The 22,632-nt window shown below is 40.7% G+C and overlaps 1 protein-coding gene across 2 annotated transcripts in view; it reads right to left on the bottom strand.

Annotated features, from left to right (window-relative positions):
* Positions 1-22,378, bottom strand: part of PSEN1 (presenilin 1) — a 332,444-nt gene extending 310,066 nt beyond the window's left edge. The window contains exons 1-2 of one of the 2 annotated variants that reach the window (XM_053697784.1): positions 21,983-22,378; positions 2,319-2,440 (exon numbers count right to left, since the gene is read on the bottom strand). In XM_053697784.1, the coding sequence (XP_053553759.1) occupies positions 2,319-2,393 (75 nt within the window). In that variant the 5' untranslated portion in view covers positions 2,394-2,440; positions 21,983-22,378. The remainder of the gene's footprint in view (positions 1-2,318; positions 2,441-21,982) is intronic. The other variant, XM_053697782.1, reaches the window with a different exon arrangement.
* Positions 22,379-22,632: the final 254 nt, after the last annotated feature.

Genomic DNA, 22,632 nt, shown 5'->3' with positions numbered 1-22,632 from the left:
TTTGATCTGTTCACCATCAACATTGCGTGCAGCAGCAGCAACTACAGCCTCCCAGACACTGTTCAGAGAGGTGTACTGTTTTCCCTCCTTGTAAATCTCACATTTGATGATGGACCACAGGTTCTCAATGGGGTTCAGATCAGGTGAACAAGGAGGCCATGTCATTAGATTTTCTTCTTTTATACCCTTTCTTGCCAGCCACGCTGTGGAGTACTTGGACGCGTGTGATGGAGCATTGTCCTGCATGAAAATCATGTTTTTCTTGAAGGATGCAGACTTCTTCCTGTACCACTGCTTGAAGAAGGTGTCTTCCAGAAACTGGCAGTAGGACTGGGAGTTGAGCTTGACTCCATCCTCAACCCGAAAAGGCCCCACAAGCTCATCTTTGATGATACCAGCCCAAACCAGTACTCCACCTCCACCTTGCTGGCGTCTGAGTCGGACTGGAGCTCTCTGCCCTTTACCAATCCAGCCACGGGCTTTCCATCTGGCCCATCAAGACTCACTCTCATTTCATCAGTCCATAAAACCTTAGAAAAATCAGTCTTGAGATATTTCTTGGCCCAGTCTTGACGTTTCAGCTTGTGTGTCTTGTTCAGTGGTGTTCGTCTTTCAGCCTTTCTTACCTTGGCCATGTCTCTGAGTATTGCACACCTTGTGCTTTTGGGCACTCCAGTGATGTTGCAGCTCTGAAATATGGCCAAAACTGGTGGCAAGTGGCATCTTGGCAGCTGCACGCTTGACTTTTCTCAGTTCATGGGCAGTTATTTTGCGCCTTGGTTTTTCCACACGCTTCTTGCGACCCTGTTGACTATTTTGAATGAAACGCTTGATTGTTCGATGATCACGCTTCAGAAGCTTTGCAATTTTAAGAGTGCTGCATCCCTCTGCAAGATATCTCACTATTTTTGACTTTTCTGAGCATGTCAAGTCCTTCTTTTGACCCATTTTGCCAAAGGAAAGGAAGTTGCCTAATAATTATGCACACCTGATATAGGGTGTTGATGTCATTAGACCACACCCCTTCTCATTACAGAGATGCACATCACCTAATATGCTTAATTGGTAGTAGGCTTTCGAGCCTATACAGCTTGGAGTAAGACAACATGCATAAAGAGGATGATGTGGTCAAAATACTCATTTGCTTAATAATTCTGCACTCCCTGTATAATATATATATATATATATATATATACATATATATACATATATATACATACATACACACACACACACACACACACAGGTAGCCCTCAGTTTATGCCGGGGTTAGGTTCCAAAAGGAATGGTTGTAAATCGAAACCGTTGCAAATTGAAACCCAGTTTATAATGTAAGTCAATGGGAAATGAGGGAGTTAGGTTCCAGGCCCCTCTCAAAATTGTCATAAGTAACACCTAATACATTATTTTTAAAGCTTTGAATTGAAGACTTTAAATGCTAAACAGCATTATAAACCCAATTAAATAATCACACAACACAGAATATATAATTAAACTAAGCTAAATGAACAAAAACATTTGCTAAAACAGCATTATAAACCTAATAAAAAAACACACAACACAGACTTTACTTGCATTTTTTTGCAAACAGTTCTTTCTATGCATTCCAATCTGGACTTATTTATAGACAGGAAGATCTTGTTCCTTTGAAAGCTACTCGATAGCTCAGGTCTAGGAAGCTACAGTGATTAATTACAGCCTGCTTGTGTGCTTGGCTTGCATATCTTTGCTGCAACACAAGCAGACAGCTCCACCTACTGGCTACTTTAATCAATGCACTGCTTCTCAATGCTTTTTAATAGCAGTCACATGACTGAAAAAAATGTTGTTATTCTGAAACAGTGCAAATTGAACCGTTGTAAACCGAGGGCCACATATATATATACATATATACATGGCGCCAGCTAGTCTGCATGGCTATTGGCTAAGAGGTGGAAAAGTCTCCTGACATTAAAAAAGTGCGGGGAACGCTTCAGACAAATAAAGGAACTTTCAGCATTAAGTATTTTATACTTCATGACTGAAAGTCCCCTTTATTTGTTCCACTGGTAAATCCTAACGTTTCACAAATGCTAGGATTTACCATCACTTGAAGCTCTCATGATTCAGACAGCATACAATTAAAGGCAGAGGCAGATTTCTCAAACCTTGTTTTGGGAAATAAACTGTGGCATTGTATCCCTCGATCCAATATGTTGATCAAGTATGATTTAACTTGTTTTGTTTTTTAGGATTTTTAAAAATAGGCAAAGCCAAAATTAACTAAGGAATAAAGGAATTTAAGTTCCCTTGACTTTACAGCTTAAATGCATACCTACCGCGTTACCCTCAATGAAATCCTCCGTCATCTGTCCTTGCCGAAAGTGTGTTAAAGACGCCGAGAGTTCATTCATTATGAAAGTTGTGAGGTTTTCTATTTGAAGATTTAATTAGATCCTCCCTACAAGAAAAAGAAAATCCTTAAAATATACACAGTACTTCATGTATTATAATATAATTATCTCTAGTTTATTAAGTTAATCATTCATATTTATACACCTTTTCAGCTGCACTTTACTGGAAGGAGAAAAATAATCATTACCTTAAAACTATTTAAATTGCTACGATTAAAGTAATGATTTTTATTTAGTTTCATAAAAACTAAAATTCATATGATTATTTAAACTTTGTTTATTTAAATCAAAACAATATCATTATAGGCTTCAATTTAATTTTACTGCTTGCCCCTCCTCACACTTAGGTCTTTGTGTAGATCTATTCACATTTTTTTTAAAAAAAATCCAATTTACTCTCTTGGTATATTCTGGACCGAAACCAAAATCCAGGATGAACTTGGCCAAAAACCGAAAATGTGTTGTTGTTTTTTTCAAAATTATTTTAAAATATTTTTTTTCTAGGTTTTTTTTGCATAATTAGACTATTTAATGAATTAATCTGAATTGAAAAACTGCCAGGCTTTACCCACACCTATTAACAAAACTCTATGCTACTTCCCTCCTGTAACAGAGGAAGAAGTCCCTGGCTCATATCACAACCTGCCCTACCCGAACTCATCTCTTTAACCAATCTCTCACCGCTAGCACATTTCCTGATACATTCAAGCATGCGCCAATCATATCAATCCTAAAAACAGAATTTATGTTTACCTGATAAATTACTTTCTCCAAAGGTGTGTCCGGTCCACGGCGTCATCCTTACTTGTGGGATATTCTCTTCCCCAACAGGAAATGGCAAAGAGCCCAGCAAAGCTGGTCACAATGATCCCTCCTAGGCTCCGCCTACCCCAGTCATTCGACCGACGTTAAGGAGGAATATTTGCATAGGAGAAACCATATGATACCGTGGTGACTGTAGTTAAAGAAAATAAAATATCAGACCTGATTAAAAAACCAGGGCGGGCCGTGGACCGGACACACCGTTGGAGAAAGTAATTTATCAGGTAAACATAAATTCTGTTTTCTCCAACATAGGTGTGTCCGGTCCACGGCGTCATCCTTACTTGTGGGAACCAATACCAAAGCTTTAGGACACGGATGAAGGGAGGGAGCAAATCAGGTCACCTAAATGGAAGGCACCACGGCTTGCAAAACCTTTCTCCCAAAAATAGCCTCAGAAGAAGCAAAAGTATCAAACTTGTAAAATTTGGTAAAAGTGTGCAGTGAAGACCAAGTCGCTGCCCTACATATCTGATCAACAGAAGCCTCGTTCTTGAAGGCCCATGTGGAAGCCACAGCCCTAGTGGAATGAGCTGTGATTCTTTCGGGAGGCTGCCGTCCGGCAGTCTCGTAAGCCAATCTGATGATGCTTTTAATCCAAAAAGAGAGAGAGGTAGAAGTTGCTTTTTGACCTCTCCTTTTACCGGAATAAACAACAAACAAGGAAGATGTTTGTCTAAAATCCTTTGTAGCATCTAAATAGAATTTTAGAGCGCGAACAACATCCAAATTGTGCAACAAACGTTCCTTCTTCGAAACTGGTTTCGGACACAGAGAAGGTACGATAATCTCCTGGTTAATGTTTTTGTTAGAAACAACTTTTGGAAGAAAACCAGGTTTAGTACGTAAAACCACCTTATCTGCATGGAACACCAGATAAGGAGGAGAACACTGCAGAGCAGATAATTCTGAAACTCTTCGAGCAGAAGAAATTGCAACCAAAAACAAAACTTTCCAAGATAATAACTTAATATCAACGGAATGTAAGGGTTCAAACGGAACCCCCTGAAGAACTGAAAGAACTAAGTTGAGACTCCAAGGAGGAGTCAAAGGTTTGTAAACAGGCTTGATTCTGACCAGAGCCTGAACAAAGGCTTGAACATCTGGCACAGCTGCCAGCTTTTTGTGAAGTAACACAGACAAGGCAGAAATCTGTCCCTTCAGGGAACTTGCAGATAATCCTTTTTCCAATCCTTCTTGAAGGAAGGATAGAATCTTAGGAATCTTAACCTTGTCCCAAGGGAATCCTTTAGATTCACACCAACAGATATATTTTTTCCAAATTTTGTGGTAAATCTTTCTAGTTACAGGCTTTCTGGCCTGAACAAGAGTATCGATAACAGAATCTGAGAACCCTCGCTTCGATAAGATCAAGCGTTCAATCTCCAAGCAGTCAGCTGGAGTGAGACCAGATTCGGATGTTCGAACGGACCCTGAACAAGAAGGTCTCGTCTCAAAGGTAGCTTCCATGGTGGAGCCGATGACATATTCACCAGATCTGCATACCAAGTCCTGCGTGGCCACGCAGGAGCTATCAAGATCACCGACGCCCTCTCCTGATTGATCCTGGCTACCAGCCTGGGGATGAGAGGAAACGGCGGGAACACATAAGCTAGTTTGAAGGTCCAAGGTGCTACTAGTGCATCCACTAGAGCCGCCTTGGGATCCCTGGATCTGGACCCGTAGCAAGGAACTTTGAAGTTCTGACGAGAGGCCATCAGATCCATGTCTGGAATGCCCCACAGTTGAGTGACTTGGGCAAAGATTTCCGGATGGAGTTCCCACTCCCCCGGATGCAATGTCTGACGACTCAGAAAATCCGCTTCCCAATTTTCCACTCCTGGGATGTGGATAGCAGACAGGTGGCAGGAGTGAGACTCCGCCCATAGAATGATTTTGGTCACTTCTTCCATCGCTAGGGAACTCCTTGTTCCCCCCTGATGGTTGATGTACGCAACAGTTGTCATGTTGTCTGATTGAAACCGTATGAACTTGGCCCTCGCTAGCTGAGGCCAAGCTTTGAGAGCATTGAATATCGCTCTCAGTTCCAGAATATTTATCGGTAGAAGAGATTCTTCCCGAGACCAAAGACCCTGAGCTTTCAGGGATCCCCAGACCGCGCCCCAGCCCATCAGACTGGCGTCGGTCGTGACAATGACCCACTCTGGTCTGCGGAAGGTCATCCCTTGTGACAGGTTGTCCAGGGACAGCCACCAACGGAGTGAGTCTCTGGTCCTCTGATTTACTTGTATCTTCGGAGACAAGTCTGTATAGTCCCCATTCCACTGACTGAGCATGCACAGTTGTAATGGTCTTAGATGAATGCGCGCAAAAGGAACTATGTCCATTGCCGCTACCATCAAACCTATCACTTCCATGCACTGCGCTATGGAAGGAAGAGGAACGGAATGAAGTATCCGACAAGAGTCTAGAAGCTTTGTTTTTCTGGCTTCTGTCAGAAAAATCCTCATTTCTAAGGAGTCTATTATTGTTCCCAAGAAGGGAACCCTTGTTGACGGAGATAGAGAACTCTTTTCCACGTTCACTTTCCATCCGTGAGATCTGAGAAAGGCCAGGACAATGTCCGTGTGAGCCTTTGCTTGAGGAAGGGACGACGCTTGAATCAGAATGTCGTCCAAGTAAGGTACTACGGCAATGCCCCTTGGTCTTAGCACAGCTAGAAGGGACCCTAGTACCTTTGTGAAAATCCTTGGAGCAGTGGCTAATCCGAAAGGAAGCGCCACGAACTGGTAATGCTTGTCCAGGAATGCGAACCTTAGGAACCGATGATGTTCCTTGTGGATAGGAATATGTAGATACGCATCCTTTAAATCCACCGTGGTCATGAATTGACCTTCCTGGATGGAAGGAAGAATTGTTCGAATGGTTTCCATCTTGAACGATGGAACCTTGAGAAACTTGTTTAAGATCTTGAGATCTAAGATTGGTCTGAACGTTCCCTCTTTTTTGGGAACTATGAACAGATTGGAGTAGAACCCCATCCCTTGTTCTCCTAATGGAACAGGATGAATCACTCCCATTTTTAACAGGTCTTCTACACAATGTAAGAATGCCTGTCTTTTTATGTGGTCTGAAGACAACTGAGACCTGTGGAACCTCCCCCTTGGGGGAAGCCCCTTGAACTCCAGAAAATAACCTTGGGAGACTATTTCTAGCGCCCAAGGATCCAGAACATCTCTTGCCCAAGCCTGAGCGAAGAGAGAGAGTCTGCCCCCCACCAGATCCGGTCCCGGATCGGGGGCCAACATTTCATGCTGTCTTGGTAGCAGTGGCAGGTTTCTTGGCCTGCTTTCCCTTGTTCCAGCCTTGCATTGGTCTCCAAGCTGGCTTGGCTTGAGAAGAATTACCCTCTTGCTTAGAGGACGTAGCACTTTGGGCTGGTCCGTTTCTACGAAAGGGACGAAAATTAGGTTTATTTTTTGCCTTGAAAGGCCGATCCTGAGGAAGGGCGTGGCCCTTACCCCCAGTGATATCAGAGATAATCTCTTTCAAGTCAGGGCCAAACAGCGTTTTCCCCTTGAAAGGAATGTTAAGTAGCTTGTTCTTGGAAGACGCATCAGCAAACCCAGAGTTCTTAGCCGCTAACCTAGCCAATTGCAAAGTGGCGTCTAAGGTGAAAGAATTAGCCAATTTGAGAGCATTGATTCTGTCCATAATCTCCTCATAAGGAGGAGAATCACTATCGACCGCCTTTACCAGCTCATCGAACCAGAAACACGCGGCTGTAGCGACAGGGACAATGCATGAAATTGGTTGTAGAAGGTAACCCTGCTGAACAAACATCTTTTTAAGTAAACCTTCTAATTTTTTATCCATAGGATCTTTGAAAGCACAACTATCTTCTATGGGTATAGTGGGTGCGTTTGTTTAAGGTGGAAACCGCTCCCTCGACCTTGGGGACTGTCTGCCATAAGTCCTTTCTGGGGTCGACCATAGGAAACAATTTTTTAAATATGGGGGGAGGGACGAAAGGAATACCGGGCCTTTCCCATTCTTTATTTACAATGTCCGCCACCCGCTTGGGTATAGGAAAAGCTTCTGGGAGCCCCGGGACCTCTAGGAACTTGTCCATTTTACATAGTTTCTCTGGGATGACCAACTTGTCACAATCATCCAGAGTGGATAATACCTCCTTAAGCAGAATGCGGAGATGTTCCAACTTAAATTTAAACGTAATCACATCAGGTTCAGCTTGTTGAGAAATGTTCCCTGAATCAGTAATTTCTCCCTCAGACAAAACCTCCCTGGCCCCATCAGACTGGTTTAGGGGCCCTTCAGAACCATTATTATCAGCGTCGTCATGCTCTTCAGTATCTAAAACAGAGCAGTCGCGCTTACGCTGATAAGTGTTCATTTTGGTTAATTGTTGCATAGTAAGGAGTATTGGCGCGCTAGATGTACTAGGGGCCTCCTGAGTGGGCAAGACTCGTGTAGACGAAGGAGGGAATGATGCAGTACCATGCTTACTCCCCTCACTTGAGGAATCATCTTGGGCATCATTGTCACATAAATCACATTTATTTAAATGAGAAGGAACTCTGGCTTCCCCACATTCAGAACACAGTCTATCTGGTAGTTCAGACATGTTAAACAGGCATAAACTTGATAACAAAGTACAAAAAACGTTTTAAAATAAAACCGTTACTGTCACTTTAAATTTTAAACTGAACACACTTTATTACTGCAATTGCGAAAAAATATGAAGGAATTGTTCAAAATTCACCAAAATTTCACCACAGTGTCTTAAAGCCTTAAAAGTATTGCACACCAAATTTGGAAGCTTTAACCCTTAAATAACGGAACCGGAGCCGTTTTTAACTTTAACCCCTTTACAGTCCCTGGTATCTGCTTTGCTGAGACCCAACCAAGCCCAAAGGGGAATACGATACCAAATGACGCCTTCAGAAAGTCTTTTCTAAGTATCAGAGCTCCTCACACATGCGACTGCATGTCATGCCTCTCAAAAACAAGTGCGCAACACCGGCGCGAAAATGAGGCTCTGCCTATGATTTGGGAAAGCCCCTAAAGAATAAGGTGTCTAAAACAGTGCCTGCCGATATAATCTTATCAAAATACCCAGATTAAATGATTCCTCAAGGCTAAATATGTGTTAATAATGAATCGATTTAGCCCAGAAAAAGTCTACAGTCTTAATAAGCCCTTGTGAAGCCCTTATTTACTATCTTAATAAACATGGCTTACCGGATCCCATAGGGAAAATGACAGCTTCCAGCATTACATCGTCTTGTTAGAATGTGTCATACCTCAAGCAGCAAGAGACTGCTCACTGTTCCCCCAACTGAAGTTAATTGCTCTCAACAGTCCTGTGTGGAACAGCCATGGATTTTAGTAACGGTTGCTAAAATCATTTTCCTCATACAAACAGAAATCTTCATCTCTTTCTGTTTCTGAGTAAATAGTACATACCAGCACTATTTTAAAATAACAAACTCTTGATTGAATAATAAAAACTACAGTTAAACACTAAAAAACTCTAAGCCATCTCCGTGGAGATGTTGCCTGTACAACGGCAAAGAGAATGACTGGGGTAGGCGGAGCCTAGGAGGGATCATGTGACCAGCTTTGCTGGGCTCTTTGCCATTTCCTGTTGGGGAAGAGAATATCCCACAAGTAAGGATGACGCCGTGGACCGGACACACCTATGTTGGAGAAAAAGCCCTCGCTTGACCTCTCCCCTCCCAACTATCGACCAGTCTCCTTACTTCCCTTTGCTTCAAAATTATTGGAACGACTGGTCTATAATTGGCTAACTCAATTTCTCACAACTCTTTATTTGATCCACTACAATCTGGTATACGCCCTAAACACTCAAAAGAAAGCGCTCTTACTAAAGTAACAAATGAGCAGTTATTAGCTAAAGCAAAAGGCCACTACTCCTTACTAATTCTTCTTGACCTGTCCGCTGCTTTTTACACAGTTAACCATCCTCTCCTAAAAATACTACATTAAATTTGGCATCCGAGACACAGCCCTCTCCTGGTTTGCCTCATAGCTCTCAAACCGCTCATTTTCAATTTCCTTTAACAACATATCTTCTGATACTATGCCTCTCTGAGTTGGAGTACCACAAGGCTCTGTCTTGGGTACCTTGCTTTCTCTCTCTCTCTCTATACATCCTCCCTTGAAAAACGTATAGAATCCTTTGGATTCCAGTACCATTTATATGCTCATGATACCCAAATCTATCTTTCCTCTCCTGATATCGCTTCCTCTTCACTCAACCAGATTTCCAACTGCCTCTCTGCATTTTCCTCTTGGATGTTTTCACACTACCTCCAACTCAATCTGTTCAAAACTGAGCTGCTTCTTATTTCCCCCTCTTCGAGACATCCAACACCTGACATTTCTCTGAGGGTTGGAGACTCTATTCTCAATACCTCACCCCAGATCTGCTGTCTTGGGGTCACACTTGACTCAGAACTCACATTCAACCAATATATACAAGCGCTTACCAAAATCCTGTCGTTCACACGCAACACTTCCAGAATTCGTCCCTTTCTTAGTAAAAAAAATGACAGAAATACTAATTCATCCCCTCATTTTGTCACGCATTGATTATTGCAATCTACTTCAAAATGGCCTTCCAAAACACTGCCTCTCCTCCCTCCAATCTATTATGAATGCTTCTGCTAGACTACATCAGCTGCTCCACTCTGCCAGTCTCTATACTGGCTCCACATAGACTCCAGAATACAATTTAAATTATTAACCCTAACTTACAAATCACTCAACAGTCTAACTCCCAACTATATTTTCTCTCTCATCATGAAATATTCCCCATCCCGTCCTCTTCGATCAACCTCTGACCTACATTTCTCCACTCCTGTTATCTCCAAGTCCAACTACCATCTCCAAGACTTCTCATGTGCTGCTCCTGTGCTCTGGAACTCTCTACCCTGCTCCATAAGACTGTCTCCAACCTTGTATAGCTTCAGCCGCTCCATGAAAACCCGCCTATTCAGAGAGGCTTACCATCTCTCATCCGAACCAAACTAATACATGAACTGCCTGACTCACTCTTGCAACTACAACCGATGTGACAAGCTACCCCAACCTTATGTCTCTGCACCCTAAACCTGTAGACTGTGAGCTCTCCGGAGCAGGGCCCTCTTCCTCCTGTACTATATTTGTTTAGTTTTGTTATGTTTTGTATTTTATCACAATTCCTTGTCATTGTATACCCCTACGGAATTTGGTGGCGCTATACAAATATATATATACACACACACACACACACAGTTGTGCTCATAAGTTTACATACCCTGGCAGAATTTATGATTTCTTGGCCATTTTCAGAGATTATGAATGATAACACAAAAACTTTTCTTTCACTCATGGTTAGTGTTTGGCTGAAGCCATTTATTATCAATCAACGGTGTTTACTCTTTTTAAATCATAATGACAACAGAAACTACCCAAATGACCCTGATCAAAAGTGTACATACCCTGGTGATTTTGGCCTGATAACATGCACACAAGTTGACACAAAGGGGTTTGAATCGCTATTAAAAGGTAACCATCCTCATCTGGGATCCGTTTGCTTGTAATTAGTGTGTGTGTATAAAAAGTCAATGAGTTTCTAGTCTCCTGACAGACCCTTGCATCTTTCATCCACGGCTGCACTGACATTTCTGGATTCTGAGTCATGGGGAAAGCAAAAGAATTGTCAAAGGATCTGTGGGAAAAGGTAGTTGAACTGTATAAAACAGGAAAGGGTTATAAAAAGATATCCAAGGAATTGAGAATGCCAATCAGCAGTGTTCAAACTCTAATCAAGAAGTGGAAAATGAGGGGTTCTGTTGAAACCAAACCACGGACAGGTAGACCAACTAAAATTTCAGCCACAACTGCCAGGAAAATTGTTCGGGATGCAAAGAAAAACCCACAAATAACTTCAGGTGAAATACAGGACTCTCTGAAAACATGTGGTGTGGCTGTTTCAAGATGCACAATAAGGATGCACTTAAAGAAAGATGGGCTGCATGGTCAAGTCACCAGAAGAAAGACATTACTACGCAAATGCCACAAAGTATCCCACTTACAATACACCAAATAGCACAGAGACAAGCCTCAAACCTTCTGGCACAAAGTAATTTGGAGTGATGAGACCAAAATTTAGCTTTTTGGCCACAACCATAAACGCTACATTTGGAGAGGAGTCAACAAGGCCTATGATGAAAGGTACACCATTCCTACTGTGAAACACAGAGGTGCATCGCTGATGTTTTGGGGATGTGTGAGCTACAAAGGCACAGGAAATTTGGTCAGAATTGATGGCAAGATGAATGCAGTATGTTATCAAAAAATACTGGCGGAAAATTTACATTTATCAGCCCGGAAGCTGCGCATGGGACGTACTTGGACATTCCAAAATGACAATGATCCTAAACACAAGGCCAAGTCAACCTGTCATTGGCTACAGCAGAATAAAGTGAAGGTTCTGGAGTGGCCATCTAAGTCTCCTGACCTCAATATCATTGAGCCACTCTGGGGAGATCTCAAACGTGCAATTCATGCAAGACAGCCCAAGAATTTACAGGAACTGGAGGCTTTTTGCCAGGATGAATGGGCAGCTTTACCATCTGAGAAGATAAAGAGCCTCATCCACAAATACCACAAAAGACTTCAAGCTGTTACTGATGTTAAAGGGGGCAATACACATTATTAGGAACTTGGGTATGTAAACTTTTGATCAGGGTCATTTGGGTAGTTTCTGTTGTCATTATGATTTAAAAAGAGTAAACACAGTTAATTGATAATAAATGGCTTCAGCCAAACATTAACCATGAGTGAAAGAAAAGTTTTTGTGTGATCATTCATATTCTCTGAAAAATGGCCAAGAAATCCTAAATTCTGCCAGGGTATGTAAACTTATGAGCACAACTGTATATTATTATATAACATTTTTGCTGTAAAGATCTTCTAGATAGAAAATTTGCCTAAAATAATCTTACAGAAACCTCTGGGAGAGCATCACATTGTGAACGGATTAATGGAATTAATTTGCCAAAAAATATATAAACAATACAGCATCTTGTTATATAAATTAAAAATTAATCTATTAATATTTCAGGATGAATTACTTTAAATTATAATGTATCTTATGTAGAAACTTTAGATAGATTTCCCCCCAAAAAAGTATTTTATTTAAAAAAAAAAATGTATATACAAAAAAAGAAACACAATCAGTTCAGAGTATCTTGAATTCTTTTAGTACACATTTCTTTTTTTCATGAATATCTGAAACAAGAGGAAAAGTTTTATTCTGTGTGATGCTTTTTGTGATTTGATGTCTATTGTCTGTTGTAAAAGGATGTGACATTATCTCTGTGCTCAATAAAGTTTTAAAAAAAAATAGAATACAGCCAGACTGTAGATAGGCAATTTAGGGCAAGGCCTGAGTTTAAACAAACTACAGTGGGGAAAAAAAGTATTTAGTCAGCCACCAATTATGCAAGTTCTCCCACTTAAGAAGATGAGAGAGGCCTGTAATTTTCATCATAGTTATACCTCAACTATGAGAGACAAAATGTGGAAACAAATCCAGGCAATCACATTATCTGATTTGGAAAGAATTTATTTTCCAATTATGGTGGAAAATAAGTATTTGGTCACCTACAAACAAGCAATATTTCTGGCTCTCACAGACCTGTATCTTCTTCTTTAAGAGGCTCCTCTGTCCTTCACGCATTACCTGTATTAATGGCACCTGTTTGAACTTGTTATCAGTATAAAAGATACCTGTCCACAACCTGAAACAGTCACACTCCAAACTCCACTATGGTGAAGACCAAAGAGCTGTCGAAGGACACCAGAAACAAAATTGTAGACCTGCACCAGGCTGGGAAGATTGAATCTGCAATAGGCAAGCAGCTTGGTGTGAAGAAATCAACTGTGGGAGCAATAATTAGAAAATGGAAGACATACAAGACCACTGATAATCTCCCTCGATCTGGGGCTCCACGTAAGATCTCACCCCGTGGGGTCAAAATGATCACAAGAACGGTGAGCAAACATCCCAGAACCACACAGGGGACCTAGTGAATGACCTGCAGAGAGCTTGGACCAATGTAACAAAGGCTACCATCAGTAACACACTACGCCGCCAGGGACTCAGATCCTGCAGTGCCAGACGTGTCCCCCTGCTTAAGCCAGTACATGTCCGGGCCCATCTGAAGTATGCTAGAGAGCATTTGGATGATCCAGAAGTGGATTGGGAGAATGTCATATGGTCAAATGAAACCAAAGTAGAACTGTTTGGTAGAAACACAACTTGTCGTGTTTGGAGGAGAGAGAACACCATACCTACTGTGATGCATGGGGGTGGCAACATCATGCTTTGGGGCTGTTTCTCTGCAAAGAGAACAGGACGACTGATCCGTGTACATGAAAGAATGAATGGGGCCATGTATTTTGAGATATTGAGTGCAAACCTCCTTCCATCAGCAAGGGCATTGAAGATGGAACGTGGCTGGGTCTTTCAGCATGACAATGATCCCAAACACACCGCCCGGGCAATGAAGGGGTGGTTTCGTAAGAAGCATTTCAAGGTCCTGGAGTGGCCTAGCCAGTCTCCAGATCTCAACCCCATAGAAAACCTTTGGAGGGAGTTGAAAGTCTGTGTTGCCTAGCGACAGCCCCAAAACATCACTGCTCTAGAGGAGATCTGCATGCAGGAATGGGCCAACATACCAGCAACAGTGTGTGACAACCTTGTGAAGACTTATAGAAAATGTTTGACCTCTGTCATTGCCAACAAAGGATATATAAAAGTATTGAGATTAACTTTTGATATTGACCAAATACTTATTTTCCACCATAATTTTCAAATAAATTCTTTCCAAATCAGACAATGTGATTGTCTGGATTTGTTTCCACATTTTGTCTCTCATAGTTGAGGTATACCTATGATGAAAATTACAGGCCTCTCTCATCTTCTTAAGTGGGAGAACTTGCACAATTGGTGGCTGACTAAATACTTTTTTTTCCCCACTGTATATTACAATTTTCTTCTTCCTTCCCTTCCTCTATGCTTACTCTACAAAACCAGAGCAGCTCAAAACTTGGTCCTCAGCTGAGCACATATCTAGCATAAATAGAGTTAAGACGAAATATGTAGCAGCTATAAGCAGTTAGTGATAAAAAAAAATGTATACTGAGGAATATGACTCATAAGGATTATTTATTTTTATAGCTGCCATCTTTAGCAACTTAAAAAAAAGGAGTAGACATGTGTTAATTGTAATCATTTGATCTCAGAGCTTTATCACAACGATTCAAGAACAGGAGACAGGGTGTGGCAGAGCAAGTAGTTTCAGATAATACATTTAAAAAAAAACACTTTATTTGCAATGTTTTGAACTTCACTAAATTTTTATAGGAGTCTTGTTGATATCAAAGGTAAAATGTAACACTGCTTTGGATATTTCTATAGTTCGTAGAGGATAAGCACTTAAAATTGACATTTTAATGCAAAATATATGCTCTAATTTTAAGAGCATGCAATTATTTTAACACTGAAGCTATATAACTAACCATTTTGTGGGGATTAAACACATAGGTAAAATTCTGCTTAAGAATTACATACATTGAAGTTCCAGAGCAGAACTGTAAGTAATGGCCACATAGTAAGGCTAAAGCTCACAGTTGGCTCACTGGCATTTTTTCTGCCCAGATGTTATAACGTCATTTTTAGATTAGACTGTGCCTTTAAATCACTTCTTCTAGCCCATATCAAATAAATACATAATTAAAAAAGCTATTAGATATTACATTTATTTACACACTTTTTTTAAAGCAAGATCTCAGAAGATTCTGTTGCAGGGTACTTCAATAAGTGTCTATAGGGCTCATTTTCAGGATGTCTGAATTACAGTATAATGTAATATACTTAACCCCTTCCCGCCTGGACTTATTTGTCTACATTGGTATAAACTTCCGATGTAAACATATAAGTAAAAGATTAAATCTCAATGATGGGATCGGGTCAGGGGGGAGTGTCTATGACCCTAGGGACACCGTCCAGCATGCGATCCCATTTAGAAAACAGCAGAGGATTCAGGATAGCCAAACGACTAGGATGTTCCATGCAGTCCTAAGGACACTAAAGCCCAACGCAATTAGGTAGGATGGCATGGAACGACCTAACGGTGAGTAGGGGTTAAAGTGATGTAAATCATGTTTGAAATGTTTTGTAATGTTGGTGATATTTTAGATGGACTTTAATTGATCACTTCTAATAAAGATGCTCTGTATCTTACTTTTTAATCAAGCTGTGCCATTATAATACCCAGCACTCCAGCTGCCCACTTCAAAACATTTATTTTGTAAGCTCAGGGTTTTGACTGTTCTCCAAATTGGCACTCTAAATTTAAGGCACTCACACAATTTTTTTTTATATATGTAGCTAGAACGCCGGTTGGAGAACAGTCAAAACCCTTAGCTCACAAAAAAATTTTTTAAGTGGGCAGCCAGAGCGCGGATTATTAGAATGGCACAGCTAGATTAAAAAGTAGGTTATAGCGCATCTTTATTAAAAATGATCAGTTAAAGTCCATCTAAAATATCACTCAGATTCCGGACCTGATTTTTAAAACATGTAAAGTTTACCATGACTTTAAAGGACACACTGCAGTAGAATTATATAATTAACAAGTGCATAATAAAAAGGCAATGATTTAACACCTACTCTGACAAATTTATCCCCCCCCCCATTTTCCGGCCCCTGTATCATGTGACAGACATCAGCCAATCACAGACTAGCATACGTATTGTACACATGCTCAGTAGGATCTTGTTCCCCAAAAAGTGTGAATATAAAAATACTGTGCTAAATTTAATAATGGAAGTAAATTGGAAAGGGTCTTAAAACTGCATGCTCTATCTGAATAATAAACATTTATTCATCTTCTTGGTAATCTAGAGCGCAGAATAGAATTGTTCAGCGCACACCAAAACATAATTTGATGTCAGATAAAAAAAAAAAAAAAAAAAGTCATCTGCCATGATATTGTATATGCTTTTAAAAACATTTATAAAATTACTTCAGTAACACAATAATGAAACCAAAAATGAAGAGTTTAAAGGGACAGTGCACTGTAAAATTGGTTTCCCCTTAACGTGCCTTGATGTACCAGCTGTAGAGTTTAAAATGTATTAGGAAGCTGTTCCTTTAGGTTTAATTTTGTATATGAAATAGTGGTTTCTGTCAATTGAAATTACAACCCAATACAATGGGCTGAGCTTGTATGGAGAGTAGACCTCATTATCTTATCTGTCTGATTATTCACACAAGGTATTCCTTATCTTATTTATCACTATTTACTCAAAGGCCAGTACTTAAAAAGAATGGAAAATTAACATTTTAGTACCTTTCTATCACAGCCTTCCACAACCTATTCAAATAGGCTGAGCTTACAGGTACGGCGGACCTCATTAACTACTTTTTTCTATATTTTTAAAAAAAAAAAATTTATTTCCTCTCTCTGCACATAGTAGAACCAATATTTAGGGCCCGATTCTCAAAACTCACCATCATAGAGAGAAATCATCAGCTTATTTTATTGAGCATTATATCTTAAAATAAATGTCTCTCATTAACATAATGGGCGCGATCCGATATACGGCGCAGGTTTCGGCGCAAGCATTGAAATCTGCGCCGCCCGTAGTTTCAGCTCGCAACTCGAGCTATCCCATATAGCCCGACATGTATACCCCTCTATCCGCTATCCCCCCTCACTCTCCTAATAATAAATGCATTAACCCCTAAACCGCTGCTCCCGGACCCCACCGCCACCTACATTAACTACCCCCTAATGTGAGCCCCTTACTCCGCCGCCACCTACATTGCCTACCCCCTAAATGTGATCTCCTTACTCCGCCGCCACCTACATTACCTACCCCCTAAATGTGATCTCCTTACTCCGCCGCCACCTACATTACCTACCCCCTAAATGTGATCTCCTAACTCCGCCGCCACCGACAATACCTACCCCCTAAATGTGATCTCCTTACTCCGCCGCCACCTACATTACCTACCCCCTAAATGTGATCTCCTTACTCCGCCGCCACCTACATTACCTACCCCCTAAATGTGATCTCCTTACTCCGCCGCCACCTACATTACCTACCCCCTAAATGTGATCTCCTTACTCCGCAGCCACCTACATTACCTACCCCCTAAATGTGATCTCCTTACTCCGCCGCCACCTACATTACCTACCCCCTAAATGTGATCTCCTTACTCCGCCGCCACCTACATTACCTACCCCCTAAATGTGATCTCCTTACTCCGCCGCCACCTACATTACCTACCCCCTAAATGTGATCTCCTTACTCCGCCGCCACCTACATTACCTACCCCCTAAATGTGATCTCCTTACTCCGCAGCCACCTACATTACCTACCCCCTAAATGTGATCTCCTTACTCCGCCGCCACCTACATTACCTACCCCCTAAATGTGATCTCCTTACTCCGCCGCCACCTACATTACCTACCCCCTAAATGTGATCTCCTTACTCCGCCGCCACCTACATTACCTACCCCCTAAATGTGATCTCCTTACTCCGCCGCCACCTACATTACCTACCCCCTAAATGTGATCTCCTTACTCCGCCGCCACCTACATTACCTACCCCCTAATGTGATCTCCTTACTCCGCCGCCACCTACATTACCTACCCCCTAATGTGATCTCCTTACTCCGCCGCCACCACCTACATTACCTACCCCCTAATGTGATCTCCTTACACCGCCGCCACCTACATTACCTACCCCCTAATGTGAGCTCCTACCCCGCCGCCACCTACATTACCTACCCCCTAATGTGATCTCCTTACTCCGCCGCCACCTACATTACCTACCCCCTAATGTGATCTCCTTACACCGCCGCCACCTACATTACCTACCCCCTAATGTGAGCTCCTACCCCGCCGCCAGCTATATTAAAACTATTAACCCCTAATCTAATCCCCCTACCCCGCCGCCAGCTATATTAAAATGATTAACCCCTAATTTAATCCCCCTACACCGCCGCCAGCTATATTAAATTAATTAACCCCTAAAATACTAAAATATCCCTACCACTAAACCTAAGTCTAACCCTACAAATAGCCCTGAAAAGCCCTGAATCAGCCAATCAGATTGAGCTTGCATTCTATTGGCTGATCGTAACAGCCAATAGAATGCGAGCTCAATCTGATTGGCTGATTGAATTCGAGGGACGCCATCTTGGATGACGTCATTTGAAAGGAAACTTCATTCGTCTTTCAGTCGTCGGGCCAGCTGGATGTTCCGCGTCGGAGGTCGGAAGAAAGAAGATTGAAGATGCCGCTTGGAGGAAGACTTTGCCCCGATGGAGGAACTCTTCTTTGCCGCTTGGATGAAGACATCGCCGGGATGGAAGACCACATCTGGATGAAGAGTTCGGCCCGGCTGGGTGAAGACGACTCAAGGTAGGGAGATCTTCTGGGGGTTAGTTTTAGGTTTTTTTAACGGGGGTTTGGGTGTGTTTAGAGTAGGGGTATGTGGGTGGTGGGTTGTAATGTTGGGGGTGGTATTGTGTTTTTTTTTTACAGGCAAAAGAGCTGATTACTTTGGGGAAATGCCACCCAAAAAGCCCTTTTAAGGGCTGGTAAAAGAGCTGGTTACTTTTTAATTTAGAATATGGTAGGGCTTTATTATTTTATTAGGGGGCTTAGATTAGGTGTAAGTAGATTAAAATTATTGTAATCTTTTTATTTTTTGTAATTTAGTGTTTGTTTGTTTTTTGTAATTTAGTTTAGTGTATTTAATTGTATTTTAGTTTAGATATTTGTAGTTTATTTAATTTATTGATAGTGTAGGTGTATTTGTAATTTAGGTTAGGATTTATTTTACAGGTAAATTGGTAATTATTTTAACTAGGTAGCTATTAAATAGTTATTAACTATTTAATAGCTATTGTACCTAGTTAAAATAAATACCAAGTTACCTGTAAAATATAATAAGTATAAACCGTAAAATAGCTACAATGTAATTATTAATTATATTGTAGCTATCTTAGGGTTTATTTTATAGGTAAGTATTTAGATTTAAATAGGAATAATTTAGTTAATATTATTTAGATTTATTTTAATAATAATTAAGTTAGGGGTGTTAGAGTTAGATAGGGTTAATATAGTATATATATATATATATATATATATATATATATATATATATATATATATATATATATATATATATATATATATTTTATTTTTTTTTTAACCCTAATATAATTAGGGTTAATATAGTTAATATATAATATAATTATATTATCTATATTAACCCTAATATAATTAAGGTTAATATAGTTAATATATATAATATAATAACCCTAATATAATTAGGGTTAATATAGTTAATATAGGTGGCGGCGGTGTAGGGGGATTAGATTAGGGGTTAATAATTTTAATATAGGTGGCGGCGGTGTAGGGGGATTAGATTAGGGGGTAATACATTTATTATAGGTGGCGGCGGTGTAGGGGGATTTAGATTACAGGCAAAAGAGCTGATTACTTTGTGACAATGCCCCGCAAAAAAGCCCTTTTAAGGGCTGGTAAAAGAGCTGATTACTTTGGGGCAATGGCCCGCAAAAGGCCCTTTTAAGGGCTGGCAATAGAGCTGTTTACTTTGGGATAATGCCACGCAAAAAGCCCTTTTCAGGGCTATTTGTAGGGTTAGACTTTGGTTTAGTGGTAGGGATATTTTAGTATTTTAGGGGTTAATTAATTTAATATAGCTGGCGGTGTAGGGGGATTAAATTAGGGGTTAATCATTTTAATATAGCTGGCGGCGGGGTAGGGGGATTAGATTAGGGGTTAATAATTTTAATATAGCTGGCGACGGGGTAGGAGCTCACATTAGGGGGTAGGTAATGTAGGTGGCGGCGGTGTAAGGGGCTCACATTAGGGGGTAGGTAATGTAGGAGGCGGCGGGGTAAGGGGCTCACATTAGGTGGTAGGTAATGTAGGTGGCGGCGGAGTAAGGGGCTCACATTAGGGGGTAGTTAATGTAGGTGGCGGCGGGGTCCAGGAGCGGCGGTTTAGGGGTTAAATACTTTATTAGGGATTGCGGCGGGGGATCGAGGTTGACAGGTAGATAGACATTGCGCATTCGTTAGGTTTTATTTTACAGGTAGTTTAGGGAGTTACGGGGCTCCAATACACAGCGTAAGGCTTACTACGCCTGCAATTTGTGGTGAGGTGAAAAATGGAGTAAGATTTCTCCATTTTCGCCACGTAAGTCCTTACGCTGTATATTGGATACCAAACTGCACTGGTTTGGTATACCTGTCTATGGGCCAAAAAACTACGGCCGAAGGCAGAAATATACGAGCGTAACTTCTATGTTACGCCGTATATATGATACCAAACCAGCGCAAAATATGGCGTTGCCGGCTTTTGCGGGCGACGCTGCATATCGGATCGAGGCCAATGTATATTAGTGAACGCCCCTTAATGAGATACACAGATCCCAAGCTTTAAATTGTCTTTCAAACAACCCCTCTGGGGTTGGTAAATGAACATTTTATTACATCTCTGTCCTACCATCCATTGGGAGTGTATATTTATTTTTGTTTACATAAAAGTGGAGATACAACAGGGAAAAACAGCTATTTCAATAATAAGGGTAAATGAGCCATTTGTAAACAATATAATACACTCCAACAGGTAAAATAAATCATTGGGAACACATTATTATCACCGTACAATGTCCCTTCAATATAATGCTGCATAAAAGTCTAATAGATTATGGATGGATGCACTGTCCACACCTAGTACCTAGCATTTTCTACATAAATTGCAAAAGGGTACAAAACTTTTAAACAATTAAATGTATTCTACATTTCAGCAACTAATATAAACATGAATAGCATACTAAATGGTGGTGTTTTTGGGAAACTGAATTGATGCTAAACATGGAACCACAGAAGTTGACTGGATTTCACATTTTTGTCAAATTGGTTATTTCTGCAAATTTAAGATAATTAATTAAAGAGCAAAATCTCATTCATGATATGTAATGTCACTAAAAAATGCTATATTCTATAATATGGCTTGACACAGTTACTAGACTTTCTAGCAAATTTTGCATTTAGCTCTATACAAATATGTTTTTATTGTTACTATAAAAGTGTTTAGTTGGCTCCTCGAAAATGTTAATGGATCACAAATTTGACGTTTCCTGACTTCTGCTCTATATCCTCCAAGTTGGAAAGTTGACCTAATCAACTGAAGCTTCTTCTTTCTGCATCCAACTGTTGTTACACTATAATAATGTAGATGGAGATGGAGATTTTGTAGTAAAAACAAAAGGTTTCTCCCTTGAAAATGTCATGAATATAAGGACAATTGGAAGCTTGTTGGGAAACAAGAGGAGGTAGAGAAGGTGAAATATACTAAGTACAGTGATGTATGTGGTTTGATTATCTGCATTTTAATTACTATACATTAGTATGAGAGGTACAGCCCCCATCATCAGGTCAATCCATTACCCGCATGTGACCTATTTAATTTTATATAAGTAACAAGAACTAAAATGCTCCGTAGCTTATAAATCCCTTATTTAACCCATGTAAGGCAGCATTCGGTTTCCGGGAAAGCGATGCCAGAGACAATGGGATTGTGTAAGGATAACATGGTCGTTGTCATGCGCTTCTCTAATTGTGACAGAGTCTCGATAGACGATATCATACACTTACCTCCCGGCATCTAGATAAAGCTATTCCCGTACGATCTTGCTCTGTAAAACAACACAATTTTCCAGCGTCCACTAGTCAAATATCTGAGATACACAGTAGCACTTCCGGATTAGGCCACATCCAGGAAGATCACATATACGGCCAACCCAGTCATCCATATAGTGAGAGGGTTACAAGAGAGCTGGACGCGGTATTATTATTATTATTTTGATTAGCAACCCGGAAGATTACAATCACATACGGCCAGCCCTGTCATCATAGTAAGAGGGTTATGAGAGAGCTACTATGTTATTATTTGTATTGTCGTTTATTATTACTCCAGTCTCGTTGTATCTACTGGCTGTCACTCACGTTGTACTAACGCAAATCGCATTAGAGGAGGAAGAAAATCTATTTATACTTGAAACCATGTTACATTTACAGTTTATTGGGTTGCACTAGTATAAACTATTGGCTATGGGGGGGCAGCTGCCTGTGATTGGCTGTCGTGCGTACAGCTGCGCTACAGGAGTTTGATTCATTTTATTATTGCGCCATTTCTTCTCATCCTTGTGATGGTTGGAGCTGCATTTCCATACCTTTGCCCACATACATGCTGGTTGTTATTTTCTCAGGCATTCTGCATCTTTAAATAAAAAAATCAGCCATAC

Source organism: Bombina bombina, chromosome 1, assembly GCF_027579735.1.
Source record: "Bombina bombina isolate aBomBom1 chromosome 1, aBomBom1.pri, whole genome shotgun sequence".
In the NCBI taxonomy this organism is placed as follows: domain Eukaryota; kingdom Metazoa; phylum Chordata; class Amphibia; order Anura; family Bombinatoridae; genus Bombina; species Bombina bombina.
This window is presented reverse-complemented; position numbering and strand designations above follow the sequence as displayed.